The sequence below is a fragment of the Onychostruthus taczanowskii genome, unplaced genomic scaffold (genome assembly GCF_017590055.1).
Source record: "Onychostruthus taczanowskii isolate IOZ18803 unplaced genomic scaffold, ASM1759005v1 scaffold9, whole genome shotgun sequence".
Taxonomy (NCBI): Eukaryota; Metazoa; Chordata; class Aves; order Passeriformes; family Passeridae; genus Onychostruthus; species Onychostruthus taczanowskii.
Genome location: NW_024506993.1, coordinates 16,785,963 through 16,804,857, shown reverse-complemented (window position 1 = coordinate 16,804,857; position 18,895 = coordinate 16,785,963). Strand labels below are relative to the sequence as shown.

At 50.5% G+C, this 18,895-nt stretch overlaps 2 protein-coding genes across 4 annotated transcripts in view; one reads left to right on the top strand and one right to left on the bottom strand.

The window, feature by feature from the left end:
* MON1A (MON1 homolog A, secretory trafficking associated) lies at positions 1-5,119 on the bottom strand. The gene is made up of 6 exons (XM_041425987.1): positions 4,959-5,119; positions 3,684-3,825; positions 2,988-3,455; positions 2,031-2,796; positions 1,788-1,935; positions 1-1,335 (listed from the first exon to the last, which is right to left on the bottom strand). Exons 2-6 carry the CDS (start codon positions 3,808-3,810, stop codon positions 1,195-1,197), a joined length of 1,650 nt encoding a protein of 549 aa, XP_041281921.1. The 5' UTR covers positions 3,811-3,825; positions 4,959-5,119; the 3' UTR covers positions 1-1,194.
* A 154-nt stretch (positions 5,120-5,273) lies between these two features.
* RBM6 (RNA binding motif protein 6) overlaps positions 5,274-18,895 on the top strand; it is a 57,917-nt gene continuing 44,295 nt past the window's right edge. For 2 of the 3 annotated variants that reach the window (XM_041425973.1, XM_041425971.1), the window contains exons 1-5: positions 5,274-5,355; positions 9,638-9,747; positions 11,923-13,261; positions 14,009-14,098; positions 15,080-15,149. In XM_041425973.1, the coding sequence (XP_041281907.1) occupies positions 9,704-9,747; positions 11,923-13,261; positions 14,009-14,098; positions 15,080-15,149 (1,543 nt within the window). In that variant the 5' untranslated portion in view covers positions 5,274-5,355; positions 9,638-9,703. Of the gene's footprint in view, positions 5,360-9,637; positions 9,748-11,922; positions 13,262-14,008; positions 14,099-15,079; positions 15,150-18,895 lie in introns of all 3 variants that reach the window. The other variant, XM_041425972.1, reaches the window with a different exon arrangement.

Below are 18,895 nucleotides of genomic sequence, written 5' to 3'. Positions count from 1 at the left end.
TTAGGGTCCAGATAATGTTTATGAGCAAAGACAAGCGATTACACTCTGGCAGGAGCATAAATACAGGAGCAGATCCCTGTGCTAGCCCTGCCGGATCCTTCCCGAGGCTCCCTCTGTGCCGGGCTGTCAGTCTGATGGCTCTGCCTCTCCTCCCACACCTATTCCAGCACTATTCAGACAGCCCCAAAACATGGAGTTGGGCCATTCACAGGTGCTCAGCCCCACACCAGTGCCTGGGGAGGTCAGGGAGGTGCAGGAAGCTCAGCATAGCTGGCTTGAGAGGCTGGGTTTGGGGGACAGGTGCTCCTGTGCCAAGGGGAAAACTCTCCATGGGCTGGGGAGCACCATGGTCCTGTACTGGGGGTGGTCTCCAAGGAGATGTGCTTGATCTGCCCCTTTAGGATCCACAACCCACAGCCAGAACCATGAGCCCACAAACACCTTGACAAACACCTCAGCTCTCTGGAGCTGCTCTGTGTCCCTGTGGTGAGGTGGGCAGGACCCTGCTGTCCCAGCTGGGGCAGGCTGACCCACCCTGCCTGCCAGCATCCCCAGGGACAGACATCCTTTTCACAGCCACAGTGGGAAGGGTCCAGGCTCATATAGATGCTAAGGGGACAAACCTGCTCTGGGACTGCAGAGGCTCCCTGGCACTTGAAGGGTCCAGATGCCCCAAGGCAGGGAGAGGAGCAGTGTATGCCCCAGGCCAACCCTGTCCCTCACCTGGACAGTGTCACCTGCCATCTGCAGGCACAGCAACACAGGGCTCCCCTGAGTGCTGCCACATCTCCCCTGGGGACCCCCATCCTTGGCACAGCCACAGGATGTCAGAGAAGGGAGGTGCCAGGCACAGGCAGCAGGACCCTGGGGCTCTGCTCCCCTCTAGTAACATGGGGTACCAGCAGTCCCACTCCAGGACCCTCACAACAAAGGATAGAGCTGGGGACTGTGAAGGAAGAGCAGGCCCCCCAGCTGGGGCACTGCCTGCAGCTGAGAGAAAGTCCTGTTCATCCCTTTCCCTGTGCACCCCATCTCTACCAACCAGGCTGGACAGTCCCGCAAGTGGGGTTTCCCTGTGCTCTGGGATCCCACCATGCCCTCTCCCCTGGACACACAGCCCGGGAACCCCTGGGAATGGGCTCCCCAGCACAGCGGGGGCTCTCCCAGCTGCCTCCATGCCCTGGGTGATGCCCCTCAGTATGTCTGGGGCGTGAGGATGAAGAGTCGGTCTTCCTCCTTGCGGATCCACTTCATCAGCTTGTTGACAGCATTGATGGCGCCGGCCTTGGTCCCCAGGGGACTGTAGCATACGTAGAGTTCAAAGGCATTGGTTACCTGGGAGAAGGAACAGGACGTGCTGGGAACAGGACTGTGCCCCACTTGGGGCTGGCACTCCATCTTCCCCCCATGGGCTACCAGCAATGGGCAGAGGGGCTCCAGTGCAGAGACACAAAGTGGCAGTGGGGTATCCTACATGGGTGGCATCTGGTTTGCTCAGAAGTGAGAGAACCAAAGCCTGGGGTTTTCCCCACAGTGGGTCTTCTCCACAGCACTGAGTTCACGACAGGGCACGGCACAGCCCTTGGTGCCGGAATTCACCAGCTTCCACTGCTACCCCTGCCTGTTTCTCCCTCACACAGGGGCAGGCTCACCCCTAAGGGGACCATGCATAGGCTGGGGTCCTCCCTGGGGTCCATGGAGCTGGTGCTGTGTAGTATTACCACCCCCTTTCCCCACCACGCAGGACCAGAAAAGACAGGCTCACCAAACCCCACCAACGGCCTTACCCACGCCAGGAGGTTCTCACGGGGGCCTGTGAAATAGATGTTCTTCAGGGGCCGTGAAGAGTTGTGGGCCCGACTGTGCAGGTACTGGTAAAGCCCCAAGAGCCTCTCCTTCTCCTCCTCCTGCACGTAGGGAGCCTCAATCTCGGGGCTGCAGGAACACAGCACCCCGTTAACCCACTGGAGAAAGGGCTTGGCCCATGCCACATGCCATGGCCTTGGCCCAGTGCTTCCCTGGGGCCTCACCTGGTGAAGAGCCCGGAGCTCTTGGACTTGTAGATGAAGTGCCGGAGGTCAGGGATGCCCACCTGGGCGACGCTGTAGAAGGGGGTGCGCAGGGCCTCCTGCAGAGCGTGGTGCACTCCCCGCCGCCGCAGGCGCTCCTGGAAGCGCCGCTTGCAGTCGGACACGGTGAAGAAGTCCTCGCGGTCAGTGGAGACCAGCAGCAGGCACAGGTCCATCTCCTGCTCCAGGTAGGAGATGTGGGCATGGAAGAAACCGCTGGAGTTGAACTTAGGGAGGCAAATGGGAGTCCAGGCTTCACCCTCCCGGAAAGAGGAAGAAGAGCTGATGAGGTTGAAGAGCAGATGGAGGTCAATAGGGTGAAGGAACTGATCCTTCTTCCTCACGAGAGACACCAGCTGGTTCCCAGACAGCAGAATGGAGAAGACCAGGCTCTTGGCCTTGGCCTGCTGCAGGCTGCTGCTGACAGCGTCCCGGACGCTGGCGGCCAGGGGCAGGCAGCGCACGGCACCCATCAGGAAGCTGGGGTCGTGGGCCATGAGGTCCAGCAGGTTGTCGGTGATGCGCTCGGAGCCAGCCAGGAGCCGGCGCAGGTCATAGTTCTGCTTCTGCTGGAAGATGTGGTTGAGCTGGGTCCAGGTGAGCAGGCTCAGAATTTGGTAGTAGATGTAGAGCAGCTCGTGGGCAATCTCCTGCTCTGACTGCCGGGTGCGTGCCACCGCCACCAGCACCAGCGGGCTCCTCCGCACGAAGACCACCTTGTAGCCATCTGCTTGGGAGGGAGTCCCCGGGGGGCCGGGGGCAGACCTGTGAGCCTGGCTCCCCAGGGCTACAGCCAGGCTGCAGCCTCTCCCCCCAACAACCCATCTGTCCCTGGGGACAGATGACGTGGCCCATGGTGGCAGGCGCATGGATGGGCAGGCCGTGACCCCCCCATCCCATTCCCCCCCAGGGCGGTACCTGCGTGGATGGACCGGATGGCGTTTTTCTCGGCCTCCAGGAAGGACACCAGGGCCATCATGACGCCCATGGTGCTGGACAGGGCCTCCTCAGAGCCATAGCGGGAGTACACGGGCTTGCCCGCCTCGCTCAGCACGAAGACGTGCTTCCGGTGCAAGCGCCAGGTGTCCATGGTCACGTCCTCCTCCTCCTTCCCCGACAGCACCGAGTCGTGGCGGGCGGTCTGCGGGGATGGCTCCAGCTTCCCCTCCTTGCCTGCCCTCATCTCCTCGTCCAGGTCGAGGGCCATGCCCGTGAGCTGTGTGCTCAGCTCGCTGAAGTCCTTGCTGATCTGCTCCATGCTGCTCTGCTCGGCCGGCTCTCCCCGCCTCTCCTCCGGGCTCCGCACCGCGGCCGCCCCGTCCTCGGGACTGGTCAGGTCCTCGTAGGAGCGGGTGTGCACGAACATGGCTCCCTCCTGGCCTGCCCCTGGGAACAACGGGCGTGCAGCATCCGTCCACGTGTCCCCCATGCTGGGGGAAGGAGGCAAAGGGGACCCGCCTCCTTTCCCCATCCCACAGCACCCTTTGGGTGCGGGTCCTGCTGGTGATGAGTGGGCCCATCTCCCTGCCCACAGGGCTGTGGATGTCCCAGCCCGCATGAGGAACTGCTCTTTCCCCCACCTTGCTTCCCTCCTTGGTGAGCTGTGCTCCATACCTGGCTCCGTGCCCTGTGCCAGCCCTGGTGTGGGGCTCTCGGACCTCTCTGCGTGCTGCCCATCTCCTGGCGCCAGGGACCCATTGGGCACTTCCCAGCTTTTCTTCTTATGGACATCTGCAGCCATTCCTCGGGGCAGGACCTGCGTGTGACCCACAGTGTCACCCCTGTGTCCCCTCGCTTTCAAAGCAGGCCCTGAACTGCTCTGTTCTCCAGCGGGGCCAGGCCAGCACCCGTGGCCCAATCCCGCTGGCTCAGCAGGCAGCACCGAGCCCTGGTGAGATGTCAGGAAAGCTACTCTAATCCAGCAGGATTTCCTCTCTCACGCAGCCCCAGCTCTTTCCAGGCCCCTGGCCACGGCACCTTTCATCCGGGCTTGGCCCCGATTTCCCCTGTGAAAGCTGCTCAGCCTCCCTGTGCAGCGAGGGGGAAGGGACACGGCCCTGGATGGGGCTTGTCCCTGCACCTGAGATCCCAGGGCCTGGTGTTTGCAAAGGGAGGGGTTTATGACCCTCCTTGGACTGGGTTATGTGGCTGCCATGGGACGAGGCTGGTGACACTCCTTGTGAGCTGGCACATATGGCATCACCCCAGGAGCTGGGTGCCCTATCCAGCAGAGGCCATGCCCCCAGCCTGCTCCTTCCTCCCTTCCCTGGGGGAAAACAAGACCAAAAGTGAGCACAAACAAAAGCAACAGGAGGCAGGCAGGCTGGCTAGGAGCCTGTGCCTCTGAATCCAGCTGCTAGGGAAGCCCATGGAGCCCGGGCTCTGCTCTGCACCCCCCAGACCACCCCCACAAAGTCCTGTGACAGCCCTGAAGGGTATCACCGAGTGGATCAAGGACAGCCCTGTCCTTACCTGGGGGAGTTCATGCAGCCCCCACCCCCAAACCTGCGACAGCTCTGGAGCGTGTTGGGGAACGGGTCAAAGCTCTGTTGTCCCTTGGGGAGGTAAACCTTTACCCCACAAATCCCTGTGACAGCCCTGCAGAGTGCCGGGGAGCTTACTGGGTCCCGTCCGCACCCGGGGCAGCCAGACACCCCCACTAAAACCCTGTGACAGCCCTGGAGGGTGCCGGGGAGTGGATCAGGGCCCCGTCCTCACCTTTCCTCCTCACCCTACTGACCTTCCCGTGGGCGAGACCCACCCCAGGACCCGCCCCCGGCCCAGCACGGACCCACCCCGACCCTTCCCCCTTCGGCGCTGGGGTGTCACCGCTCCTGCAGCCCCGACACGGCCCAGGACCCCCCTTAATGACAACGCGCGGGGACCCACCTCCGCGGCTCCTCCCGGGGCCGCCCTGCAGCCCCCTGGGCACAGCCTAGGCGGGTCGGAAACGGGCTCGGAGCCGGCGGCGGGCGGTCACCTCCCGCCCTACCGCCGGTCCCGGCCCCGACCGCGGCGACACCCCCGCCATCGCGGCGACCCGCCGCGGGGCATCATGGGGGTTGTAGGCGGTGCGCTCCAAGGGGGATCATAGGAGTTGTAGTCCGTGAGCCTCAAGAACACGTCTGAGAAGGGGCGGCAGGACTCGGGAGACAGAGACTACAATTCCCAGCAACCTCTGGGCACCCAAAGGGGAGGAGGGAGCCGGAAGTTCCGGGTTCTCGCCGTGGCGGCCGTGGGGCCTGTGCGAGGCGGGAGCGGCGGAGCAGGAGGAGGAAGAGGAGGAGTAGGTGATGAGGGTCTCTCGGGAGATAAAGGGGATTGCCTGGGATAAAGGAGATCTCGCTCAGTGGGGTGAGAGGGCCGAGGAATGTCCCGAGAGGCTCCCGGGGTGGTTTGCCCGGGGCAGAGGAGGGGAGGCTGCGGAGTCCATGGCGGGGGGGTGGGTGTGTGTCTGTTTTGGGGTCACCGTGGCTCAGGAACAGAGTGAGGCCGGGGCCGGCCCGTGCGGGCTGGGGCAGCGGCGCCTGGCGCTGTGGGCCCGCAGCTGCGTGCTGCGGACTCGGTGTCTTCATGGGAACCTCACGCCCTAGTGGGATGTGGGTTGTGGGGCTGGGATGCTCGGCCCCTGGACCAGGATACGATATCCACACGGTAGTGTTGGAGCCTACCACGTGTGTGCCGCTGACAGCAGTTGTGGTGTTTGTGGGTATCTCAGTGTTGCTCTGAGCCTCTGGTCAAGATTAGGGCCTTTTTTGCACCAGATCACGTGTGTGTCCATCTCGGAATGCTGGTGGTTGTAAAAGGGCTGGACCAAAGTGGGCTGGATTCATGCTGCGATGCAAAAGGATCTGATGGGAGCTGTGTGTTAGCAGATTTAATCCCCAGTGATGGGCTAAATGGGATTTTGGGCTGTGAGTAAAGACTTAGGTGGAGGCAGGATGTGGTCTGGCTCTGGTGGAGGCCACGTAAGGCCGTGAGCAGGAACGACTGGAAGTGATGACAGTGACCTCCCATGCTCTGTTTTTAAAACCAATTGGCACCTCAAGAGGCTGGTGTTGCTGCTGCTGTGTGGTGTTACTTTTGGCAATGCCGCTGAAGGTGGAACCAGCTTTCCTATCTTGGCAGGGTGTTGGTGGTGTGAGTCTTTCCCAACATTCACTTGGGAATGCACTTGTGAAGTCCTTTGAGACAAGCAAGGTCAGGATAGTAATGGGGTGGGGTGTGTGTTAGGAATTCACCCAGTTGTCTCTAATACCTGTTTTTAGAAGCATCATACAGACAAAAAGTATGCACATCCCCTTTTTTAAAATTCCTTCAGCCTGACACCTATGAGAGCCAAAATGGTTCCCTCTCCCTTTACTTCTACATGTCAGTGACATGCTTTTGATATTTTTTCTGAATTAGGGATCTCTAACTTTAACATTGGATATAACTGGCTTTCTTGGCTACTTGCAGTTTCTGTTGCTGGGGAATAGTTTTCTCATGTACCTCCTGCAGGACTTAGATTTCACAGAGGCCTTTTCCTTTCTTCAGTCTTACAAAAACTTTACTGAGTACAGAAAGTTGTTCCACACCAAACTGCTTCCTCTGCTCTCGTGTGTAGTTCTGTGTTTGATTTCCTCATGCTCTATAAATACCAAGTCTTGGCAAAATCTGTTTGGAGAGAAGCTCTGAATATCAGAGTATTTTTCTGAAAATAGCACCCAGTCTGTCACCAATTACCCTTCTCTCCCCCATATTTGGAAAAAAGGTGTGAAGTTGGGTGTAAATTGGTGAGGAGACACTTGAGGGCTGTGCTGGCGTTTCCCACTCGGCCCCTTGACAGATGTCTTTATTTAGTCCTCAAGAAGACCAGTTGCTTAGTGTGGCTCAGCTGCACAATCCCCATGATCAAAGCCATTATTTTCCCATAGCAGGATATAAATTGGAATAAGAGCTCCAAGAGTTTGCTGTCAGGCTTGGCACGTGCAGATTGGGAAGCGGAGTCAGGAACCTCCCCAGGGTTGTCGGGGAAGCAGTGGGGAGGGCAGGGGCATGGTCCTGAGGAAGTCATTGGGTGCAATTGCCAGGGAGCATCCAGAGCTCCACCAGCCTCTCCTGGGAGGGCTGTGTGACCTCCAGTCATGGGAGGAGATAAAACCACAAAAGAGCTTCTCCTTGCTTAGTTGTGCCTTCTGTATCTTTGATGGAGCTGAGGCTCCTGCCACCAGGAGGTAAAGCCAGCTGAGATAGGAATAGGGAAAGATGATGCATATCTGCCTCCTGAATGTTCAGGGTAATTGTAACTGCTCATTATTGTCCTAGAGAGCTGTTGGTCTGCCAGTGACTGGACTGTTTCCATCTCCTCAAACACTTGGTTGTGACCAGAGTATGACAGAACTAATGGATGCACAGTTCCAAGCGTGCAGGTGGCTTTCTGCCATGATTACTGTTGGCCTGGGGTGTCTGGCAAACAGCCTCACTCACACTGACCTGTCTCCCAGCATTTACCTGGGAGCTGGGAGCTGAGCTGGCAGATACCTGCCCGTGGCAGAAGGGTGAATCCTCACGATGTCTCATCACGGTGTGCTTTTTTTGGAGCAGTTGTAGCAGGGTGTACCTTCAGGAGATCTTGGCGTCAGTGGAAGCCAGGCTAAGACCCTTCTGTCCCTGTCCTGCAGTTTGCTGTCACTTTGCTTTGTGGGGTTGTGTGGTTAAGCGTATCACTGAAGTGACCTGGGTTAAATATAACTCTCTTCTGAGGGTCATCCGTGGTGCAGACCCAGAAAAGCACAAGCTGGCACAACTTGCACCCGGTGCTTTGCCAAAGGCGGAGGTGGGGAGCAAATCGGGCTGAGTGGGGGCTGTCAGAGCCAGTGTTGCTCCCTGAGTTATTGAACCATGACCTCACGCTCCCGGAGGTTGCTGCATGGCTCAGCAGGTCTGTGCTGGGCCTGGTAGCTGTCCAGTGGTATTTTTTTCCTTGTCTGATAATTTGAATATTATGTCTAAACAGTTCCCAGCTGGCAAGGGATTTTATTTTTTTAAGCATTGGTAGTGTTGTTGACTGAAGGAGAACTGGAGTGGGGGAGGGAAATGCAGAAGGGAAGAGCAAGAAGCGTGAGGTCTGCAGGCTGCAAAAGATCTCGCATGAGAGGACTGGCTGACAACAGGAACCATCTCCCTCTGCCTGCCCTTGCCATGAAGGGGGTGTGGTCTTGGTTCTCTTAGAGAACTTTTCCTCCTAGAAAGATGGAGGAAATCCTTGGGACCAGGGCAGTTATTTATCAAGAGCTGTATAAAAAGTGAGCAGACTCATACTCTCAGGCTTGAGTGGCCAATGGAATGAACCTGTTTTTTTGGAAGTGACACTGGGGTGGATGGAAGTGACACTGGGGTGGTTGCACAGGTTCAGCCTCTGCATGCTTGGTTTCTGCCAGAACCTACTGTCCCTGGCTCCCACCTGAGCCTTCCCTGGTGGGCAGTGGACCCTGGCAAGAGCATGGACTCTCTTGGCACAGCAGCTGCCTCAGTTCCTTGGCACAGACAGCTGCCAGCAGCAGCATCCGGAACTGCTCCCTGGTGGAAGGTCTGTCATAACCTGCTCCGCTGACCTGCCTCTGCTATGGCAGCGCTGACCTTCGGAAGGGAGAACAAACAGCACTTTGTGTGCCTTTCTTTGACAGAGCTGCTCCAGCCAGGCCTGGCAGTGACTGTACTGTCCTCTGTCCCCTCAACCACTGGAGGTAAATAATGCCGCTTTGGAGCAGCGTGTAAGCACCAGGTCTCCCAGCCTTGGCCTGGTGACATGGCAGCCCTCCTGCCCCACTGCAGCTGGATTGGCCAGAGCAGGTTTGAGGCCATCAGGCTGCCATCTCCCTCAGTTTTCTCCATGCTCTGCTGCAGCTCTTTTTCTTTCTTTTGGAAAGACGGAAGTACTTCCTATTTCAAGTCCTGGCTTTGGTTATCGCCAGGAAATCCTCACCTTCTCCGCTGGTGGGAGGAAGTGGATGAAATTTTAGATTTCTGTTGAGGCAAGTGTTACTTGCGTCACTCTGCTTGATGAGGGCAGCGTTGGAGAACGGTGCCTGTCATGATTTATTGGCAAAACCTCCTCCGTTATCTACATACTTTTGAGGGCAGAGTATCCATGGTAGACCAAGAGTGGTGATCATTTCCTTGAACGGCAAAGAGCTTTTGGCAAAAATAGTTTGGATTAAACGTTAATTGCAAACTGTTGTTCGGCAGTGGTCCTTGTTGTTTATAGATGGCGGCGTTCTCACATTTCTAGCTGCACCCTGAATAGTGTCAGACAGCACAGTATGTTGGAAAGCTCTATGTTAATCAAAGCAGATATCAAATTGTTTGCCCACCATATTGACAGTTTGATTTCAGGAGTCATTTGGCACTTACAGATTTGAACGTGGAGAAATGCAACACTTGAATTTATTCATGCCTGAATGTGGTCTTGTGTATCTGTGGATCCTGATCAGATGTTACACATACTCCTTCTAACCAGCAGTATTTTTCTCATGTCATGTGTGTTCTTTGCCTTGTGGCTTATCATCATGTTGTTTATTCAACAGGTTGTGGTGTCTGGGTGTTGTTAGAGTGAATTAACCATTTCTGGAAGCCTACCAGACAAGATCAAAATGTGGGGAGACCATCGACAAGGCAACAGAATGGGGTCTTTTCGGTAAGCACTTCAATGTATCGTTTATTTCAGGAACATTCTTAAATACAATAAGCCTTGGGAACTCACTGTTTGCTGTTTGGGTAGAAGTTGTGAGGTCTCTATGGAGCTAGTTGTGATGGCCAAAGAACAGACAAGTTAATTGATGGTTTTTGCATTTCTGTGAAGTTTTTAATTTAGTTTTTAAGCAACAGCTGCTTTTAATCTTTCTAGTCCTCCACACCACCTTTTCTAGTGATATTTAGTTTAGCTGTTGTGAGCTAATGTGATGTGCTATATGGCTTCTGGTATTATTTCTGTGCTGTTAATACTTAGAAGAAAATTAGTTCAGAAATACTGGCACATTGATTGTGCACACAGTTTTATTAAAACTTTGAGAGTTTAATTCTTTCCATGAGGTTAATAAGTCCATATATCATAGAATCACAGAATGGTTTGATTGGAAGGGACCTTAAAGGCCATCTTGTTCCAAATCCCTGGTGTGGGCAGGGACACCTTCCACTGTCCCAGGCTGCTCGAAGACCGACCAGCCTGGCCTTGAACCCTTCCAGAGATGGGGCATCCACAGCTTTACTGGGCAACCAGTAAAGTGCCAAGGCCTCACCATGCTGACAGGGAAGAATTTACTCCTAGAATCTAATCTAATTCCACTTTCTTTCAGTTTAAACCAATTCCCCATTGTTCTACCACTACATGCACTTGCAAAAAGTCCATATCCCCATTTACTCCTTCATAAGACATTTTTGAATGTCACTGCAACTGTTCTAAAGATTAATGTGCAGCTGATGTGCATAGCACAATATTTTTATTAGCTGTGTTCCTCTGGTTGTTACCTGGGACCTGTGTTTGCAAGAGAGTGCTGGGTATAAAAACGAAGCCACCAAAATCTAGAATTTTCCTCTGTCGTGCATCATTCTTTCACCCTTTGCTCATGTGTGCACCTCAGTCCCTTGAAAATCGGCGTGATAAAGGTACTGCTCATGGCATGCCTTAGGTTTCAGCTGTAAGAATACTTCAAATAATTGTCTGATGTGTTGAGAAAGCTGATGAAAATCAGTATCCTCCACAGCATGTAATAACAGTGTTGATGAGGGAGGGATTGTGTCTTGTGATTATATCAATTGTGCTGTTCTAATGATTTTTAAGTGGATTTTATTGGCATTATTCTTTAATGTATTGGGTGGGGAGTGCTGACCTTGATCCAAGTTTTAATTGCTATTCTACATGGTGGTGAAATGGACCGTGTACCTTAGGAAATCTGTGTATGCTTTGATTAATCTTGGTGAGTGATTCTGTAGTGAAACTCAGAGTACAACCTGACTTGCTGTAGTTGCTAAGGAAATGTCCAGTGCTTTGGGTAGCATTTGGTGTTATTTTAAAATGTGCTGATACCGTATCATTCTGTTTTTTAAAACATGTATTGCAGCCTTACTTAGGTGAAAAATCAGATAGTTCCAGAAAAAAAAAAAAGAGTCCCATTGGATTTTGAACAGCTGCCTTAAGAGGAAACTTCTTCCTGAGTGTTTTTATGGAGATATTGGGAGAGCTGATAGCTGTAGTCTTGTGAACTCGGTGTGAGACAGTCTGGAGGCACAAGCACAGGGATATCTTGGATGTTGATTGTTGGCATAGTCCTGTGAGGCACTCTCAGTGAACTGATGGCTTTCAGAATTTGCCAGTTTGGACTCCATCACGAGAAAGCATAAATGAGTCTTTGTAGCATGTCGATAAAGCCTGTTTGGTAACCTCTGCTTTCATGTGCCTCAGGATGGTGTGTTAATTCAGCTGTTTCCATACTGCCCAGAGAGCCTAAGCTCCTGGGTTCCTCACAGGCGTGTGCTGGTGATGCTAATGAACCAACACACCAGCTGCTGGCACCTCAGACAGCTGCAGAGCTGTGTGCAGTGCAGGACTATGTGGATTGCTACCATCATTAACCCATTAATGTTGCAGGTATTCTCTGTTGAGTGCTTCTGGAAATTGTGCTGAAATGGGAGCACCCCAGTTTACTTTCTCACATCTGTCGTATGCTGCCTCATCTTAAACTGCCAAACATCAATATCTTCTGCGGATCTTAGACTGTTACACAGCTCTATAAAAGTTTAGAGAAGAATGTGCTGCTGTGTAGATTTCAGACTCTTAAGCACGTTATGAATAATACTGTCTTTATTTCTACAGTGGGAGCCAAGAAGAAAGGTTTGCTCCCGGGTGGAACAGGGAATATCCTCCTTCCCTTGATAGTCTTGGTCAAGAAAGACACTCTGGCAACTTCTCTGGCAGAAAATCACTTCCTTTTGATATCCAGGCACTCTCAGGCCTCCTCAATCCTCAGTTTGCCAACAGAGAGGAACCTTCTTTCAGCTATGGAGCTAGAGATGGACCACGTAGTGACTTCAGAGGTGGGGATGGGCACCACGATTTCAGGGGCAGGGATTTCCCACCATCTGACTTCCAGGGCAGAGATGAGTCTCAGATGGATTTCAGAGGTAGGGAGCCACCTCCTTCTGAGTACAGGGGCAGGGATATGTACTCCAGAGACTTCCGGGAGAGAGAAGGGCCCCCCATGGACTTCAGGGGTGGGGATGTTCCCTCAGGGGACTACAGGAACAGGGACACGTTCCGTATGAACTACAGGGATAGGGAAGCACAGAACATGGATTACAGGGGCAGGGAGGAACCTCCACCAGACTTCAGGGGAAGGGGGTCTTACGATTTCGACTTCAGAGCTCAAGATGGGCCTCATTCAGACTTTAGGACAAGAGACATGTCTGAGTTAGACTACAGGGGCAGAGAACATTCCTATTCAGACTTCAGAAATAGGGATGTACCTGATTTGGACTTCAGGGGCATGGGCACCTCTGATCTGGACTTCAGAAACAGGAACGCACCATCGTCAGACTTCAGAAATAGGCACAGATCCCGATCTGATCAGGATTTTAGGAGCAGAGATGTGGCTCCTCCCATGGACTTTTCAGATAGGGAAATGCCTCCTGTGGATCAAAGCCTTGTAGATTTTAGACACAACCAATCTACTGTACCTTTAGCAGAAAGAGAGGGCTCTGGTTTGAGCACCAGCAAAAGAGATGAGTCTGCACTTAGTCTAGATAGAAGTCCCTTTGGTAGCCAGAAAGGAGAATTTCAACACTCGGAAGCACCAGCCAGAGAAGAGGAATCCCTGGGACTGGGTCTTCAAGATGACACTTCACACAATTTCCAAAATAGCCGCGGACCTCTTCCTACTCTTCAGGACCAAGAGGAGCAGCCTCAGACCTTTGCTAACAAGCAGCAACAGCAGCAGCTTTCGGGGGGGGAGCAGCAAAGATCCGATTCTGATCTTGGGTTAAAGGGTGAAGGTGACCTGGATTTCCTTGGGAGGCAAGATACAGACTACCGGAACATGGAATATCGTGATGTGGATCACCGGCTGCCGGGGCATCAGATGTTTGATTATGAACATGGCAAGTCCTTTGCAGAAGGAAAACCCAGCAAAGATTCTAGGCCCTATAAGAACCTTCAGGTAGGTGTTTTTGTCAATTGATGTCTCTGTTAAATGTGTGTTGGCCTAAGAATGGAAGGAGTTGGGAAGGAGTCTTCATCCATATCCCATCACTTCAGTTCTAGTTCACCATCCTTCTCTGAGATCATTCTCTGCTCCAGTTATTTAGTGGGCACTCTTTCTATCCCAGAAACACTTCCCTAGAGAAGTGCAGTTAGCAAGTGAGAGTTGCTAAATATGTAGAACCAGATTTGGTTGAGAAAGTCCCCAGGTTGAAAATGGCCAGACAGAGAATGTTGAGGGAAGTGGTTACAGATAAACGTATTTTGTTGTTTTGCCCTGGATGTTGCTTATGAGCGGTATCAGAGAGAAGCTCCTGCCTTGGGTGGGCCTGTGTACTACTATCTCCTATATACTTTGTTTTCCTTCAGAGTTATCTTGGAAACCTGAAGGTAGTGGTAACTACTGAGTTAAAAACTTGTATTGAATTTGAATAACTGCTACTGAATTTGAATCTCCCACTGCTGGAAAAGAGATACGATCTGCCCATTTTATTTTCCTGGAGCTAGATCTTACTGTACAGCTCAGTGAGCATGTGAAGAGCTCCTCTAGAGCTCCCTGAATCTCTAAAAGGGGTTAAAGCTTTGAGTCAGGCTGCTTATGGGCCTTTGCCTTTGAATTTTTCCCTGCTTTATTTTGCTACTGCCTGTGTATCTTGTGAGCCAGCATCTCTCATCTGTAAAACCATCTTGATTGTATGAACTCAAGGACCAAGATTACCGGACCTGCCCCAAATATGTGAAGCCAAGCAAGCTCATTCGACTCGGAGGAGTGCCTGAAACTGCCACAAAGGATGATGTAAGTGGGATGTTTTTCATCCAGAAACTTCTGTTGAGGGTTTCTAAAGTACCACTTTTAAGTCTGGTTAATGCATATCAGATGGTCTGTCATTTCCCCAGGGGAAAATCCAGATTTAGAAGTCACTGCAATGTTACCTGTTATCTGATTATTCTGGGTTTTTGGGGGTTCTAGAAGTGATGAGTTTTCCTGTGGTTGCATGTGGGGTGTTGATAGCTAGAAGCCTTGACTCCAGACTCTGCAACATGCCTTACTTCATCACTGCTTTATATATACCAAATATTGTTACTACTATTTTGGGCTCAGAAGACAAGTAGTGTCTAAGTGAACTTGTTTGTTCTTAGTTACTTGAAATTGCTTAAATGAGATCTTACAAAGATGGAAAAAATATCTGCTGTTCCTGCTGGTTTTAGTAAAAAAAAAAAACAAACATAAAATGATGTAGGCTACAAGGTGAAAGTAGCTCCATTTCCTATGAATTAGGACTTCAGTTTGGGGTTTTTTGTTTATTTTGTGAAAGTTCCAGGCATGAGGACCCCTACATGCAGCAGTTTTTGCTAGGGTTAGCTGTAGTGATCATCTTCTGAGGCTTGATAAAGGAGAACTCACGGGAGGAACTTTGTCCTTCGGAGGATGATAAGGCTGAGAACAGTTGCCCTTGTACTTTGATTTTCTTAAAGGCAGTAGGACATCTTTGACCTTAAATAAGGATCTGAGTTGAGCCATCTGGCTGAAAGCAGTGTAATAAACCTTTGAACAGTTGAATTGTGGTGTAAGTGGCGCTCACTTCTTCAAACAAAAGCCAAAAATACTTTGAAAACTCGGTAACAATTCTCAGGTACTGCTGGAAAGTGTGTCAGTTTGTAGCAGCCTTAACCTAGAAAGAATAGAACTCTTGGAGAGACAGAAATGTGCATTGGCAAGTACCTTGGGTTTGGAGGTTTGGTTTTGGAGATGAAGTGGATCTCGTTTTTCCTGTAGATCCTCAACGCTTTCCGAGGGCCTGATGGGACACCTGTGAAGGACCTGCGACTGAAAGATTACAGCTCAGGTGAGAATGCTTTTCCAGTGCTTCTAGTTTCAAGGTGACAACAGGGTATTTTTTACACCAATATTCTCTTAGGCAATTTGGTTAAAGTCTTACATGCCCTAATTGCAGGCATTTTTTAATGAAAATGCCCTCTGAGTTTTGTAGTTTGTCCTCTTGGCCTCAAAATTGATGGGTATACCCACTGCTGCCTCAGAGGTAAAGCATGTGTCCAGCTGCTTCTGGAGACGTGTAGGAGCAGCAGGAAGTGCACTAAGGCTGTTCTAAGAGTAAAGCCATGGGACAGCAGGTTAATTTTTCCATATTTTTTAAACTAAATCCTTTTGGAATGTTCTAAATCTTGTTTCTGAGGTGATCTTACTGTGGAACAAATGCTGCACAAATAGTGTTCTCAGGAAACCTGTTCCATCCTAACATTTCTCCTTCAGTAACCTGAAACTGGTGCCCTGCTTAGGTACGAAGACAGGTTAAATAAAAAGACAAAGTAAGTTTTATAAGCAGATATCCAAGTACTGGGTCTGGATTGTCTTCCTCTTTCAAAGAATAAAGCTCTGCTGTACTTCTGATCAGTGTGTATAGGATTCTGAAGAAAGAAATATTTTACAAGGCTGCTTTGTGAAAAAGTTGTACTGGAACAAAGATGTGCGATGGTAGGAAGGGTGAGTCCTGGGGATTGGTGTGGATAATACTAGTAGGATATACCTGGAAACTGGTATTTTATTTTAATTTTAAACCTAGGAGAGCAGAGGCTTCTACATTCATCAGTGCTTTTTCATATTTTCAGTATGGGTTGTACGTGAAGCAGCTGGAATTCTTGGTGTCAATACATTATGTAAAGGCTTCCAATGTGTTGAGAAACTGGGGCAGTGGGGTATTTGTGTATTTTTGTTTCTGGAAGCTGTCAAAGGAGATTTCACAACCTTCTCAGGACCCTTTGAACTAAAGAACATCCCTGTGTCACGTAATCTGGCCTAACAAGCAGGGCTTAAGGGGCACAGTTAGTCTTTCTTGCTTCCTTTCCTCTTTCCTAAGCATATTTCAGTATTGCTGTCGTCACCCACACAGCACTAACTGCAACACAATAATTGCAACATGCTCCTTTCTTGCCTGTGCTGATGAGATTTGTCAGTTGTTTTGTTTTTTTTTCCTTCTGAAACATGTCACTTCAGTAATAAATCGACTTGAACTGGAAATTTCTTTGTAAGTCTCTCCCCATGTACGTTATTAGGACTCACTGCCCTCATTAGAGAGCTGCTGTTTCTTCCTTCCCCTTCCTGTTTCAAAGGCTGCTCAGGATGAGACGCAGTGTCTGAAGTTATGTGCAGAAGCTCCGGTATCTGCGGGTGGTCACATGTGATGCGAGGGCTGCAGTTTTCTGCTGTCTCTCCAAAAGCTGCATTCTCTTCCAGGCTGTCTCTTCAGCTGCAAAGTTGGCTTTTTTAAAAGTTTTTCTGGCAATTGTGGGGAGGCAAAGAATGAAGTTAAAATTAGCTCATGTTTTATGAGCTGTGTAAAGCTGTTGTTTAACCCTGTCCAGTCAACATCAGTCATTTAAGCGGCGTAGCTTTGTTCCAGGTTACGTGGAGGCTCCAAAGTCTTTGTTTTGCATTGTGTCCTGAGGCTGCATTTAAACAGCTCTCTGATCCTTCTTGCACAAGATGGATGTGTCTAGGGCAATAAAAGCTTCCTGCATTGTGAATACTTCTTTTAGAAATTGGGTAACTAGAAGCTGTAGTAAAATTAACCCAGCTTTTCACATTAGCTCCTCCTAGAGAAGTGTATAGAATTGAATTAATATTAACCTCTGAAAAGCTAAACCTCTGAAACTAGAGGCCAGTCATGGGCTAAACAATGCTTTTGTGATGGGGTGTGTGTGTAAATATCCATAAGAATTAAAAGCAAACCTTTTGGATTAGTGATGTGTCTGGGATACACCTGCACTGCTGTATCTGCTCGGTGGGACAATGGCAGCCTGGCTCAGAGGAGCACGTGCTAAGCCAGTCTGAGTGGGTTGTATATTTTTGAGTGCTGTCCAGAAATGTTAAAAATAACATTAATCATGAGTGTGCATGTTGAGTGTGTTTGAGAGAAGAATGCCTGCAGCTGTGGGGTAACAATAACAGCCGTAACAAATAACACGCAATTAGCTCAAAATAAGTGAGGTTCGGATCAGTTTGTCAAAAAGATAACGCTTATCATAAAGCTTATCTCAGCAGCTTCAGTGTAATGATTCCACTGTATGATCTTTTACAAAACTCTTTCTGGTTTGAGGAAAAAGATATGGTTGATTTTTCTTGGAAAAAGCAGCTCAATTTCTGTATAAAGGCCCTTTTTTTTACATACCCTGTATGTGCGAAGGAAAGTCTATTTTCACTGAAGGCTGTGCTGAGAATGGAACTCTGTTCTTAATATACCTGGTGTGATTTTGTTATGCATTCAAGCTGTTGATTCTTTAGATTATTTTGTCTCTGAAGCCCACAAACTGAAATGATGGCTAGATTTTAAACAAGGCAGTGAGAGACCTTAAGAAGCGCATAGTAATTCTATTTAAATCAAAGAGGCAGATATTTACAATGATAAAATGTCAAAGTCAGACTTTATAGTATTACCCTAAAAGACATTAACTTGTAATTTCCATCAGTTAGGTTTTTGAGTTGATGCCTGTATGTTCAGACTGCAAGTGCCAAATCCATTTGTGGGGGGAGGAGGGCTTCTTCCAACGTGATGTGTAAGCCTTTGCAGAAATAACGATATTAAATCTTTCAGCTTGCGTTCTCAAGTATGTTTGGTCGTGTCTGTCCGATTAATCTTTGCAAAGAACAAACCTTGAGGTGACCGTGGAGCCTTCTCAAAGACTATCAGGTGCTTTGGTGTGCACTATGTGCTGGAGCCTTGTGTGGAGGCAGAGCATGGGTGTCCCACTGCTCCTGTAGATTCCTGTGGTGGTGACTTGTTAGCAGCTCTCTGGGAAGGGGTTGTGAGCTCCTCTATCCCATCTGAAGGTGCTTGTCTGTGCTTGCTGGGCTCTGGGCTTTCATGTGGCTTTACATCATGGTGTCCCCTCCTTGGAGGTGTTAGTGCAGTGTGTGACAGCACTGGCTGCTCATGGGAATGGGGTCTCTCCTCCTCCTTTTACTGTCCATGCTCCTGCCGTGGTGCTGAGTGCCAGGAACTTGAAGCTGATCCCTTTTGACCTTTGAGGAGTCTAGCATGAACACACCTTGCCCTGGTTTTGACTTTGATATTTTAAACTTACCTCCTGCCTGATTTTCATCAGGCTTTATTTCTACTTCCCTGACCAATGTCAGACATAAGCCTGAGATCTCATCTTGAGGGTCTGATACGCACAGAACTCTGGCTGAGTCACTCACGTGTGCCCTGGAGAAGGAAGCACATGGAGCCAGCCTTATCTCAGAGGGCTGCTTATCTTAAAGGACACTGCAGCGGTCTCCAAAGTAATAAATGAAAGCACAAGCCACGCTGAGCCTTCTGTTCAAATCGTTCTCCTGGATGCAGCATGCAGTGCGACGAGCTTGGAACATGTGTTTTCCAACCAGGATTCGTGTTAGTGTTGGTACCAGCAGCTGTGAAAGCTGTTCTGGGAAAGTGAGCCTGAGAAATGGCTGGCAGCCCACAAGACTTTTCTAGTTCACTCCATAAGCCCATCTGGGGAACTGAGAAGAATTTTTGCTGGGCTGGGAGAGCCTGCTGGAGAATGGACTCTCTCACTAGGGTGGAGAGGAGCTCTG

Excerpts from the sequence above, each read along its gene's own strand:
- MON1A (XM_041425987.1), bottom strand. The coding sequence starts at position 3,810 with ATGGCTGCAGATGTCCATAAGAAGAAAAGCTGGGAAGTGCCCAATGGG. Across the intron at positions 1,936-2,030 it reads AGCTCCGGGCTCTTCACCAG|CCCCGAGATTGAGGCTCCCT; the intron begins GTGAGGCCCCAG and ends GTGTTCCTGCAG. Across the intron at positions 1,336-1,787 it reads GTGAGAACCTCCTGGCGTGG|GTAACCAATGCCTTTGAACT; the intron begins GTAAGGCCGTTG and ends TCCTTCTCCCAG.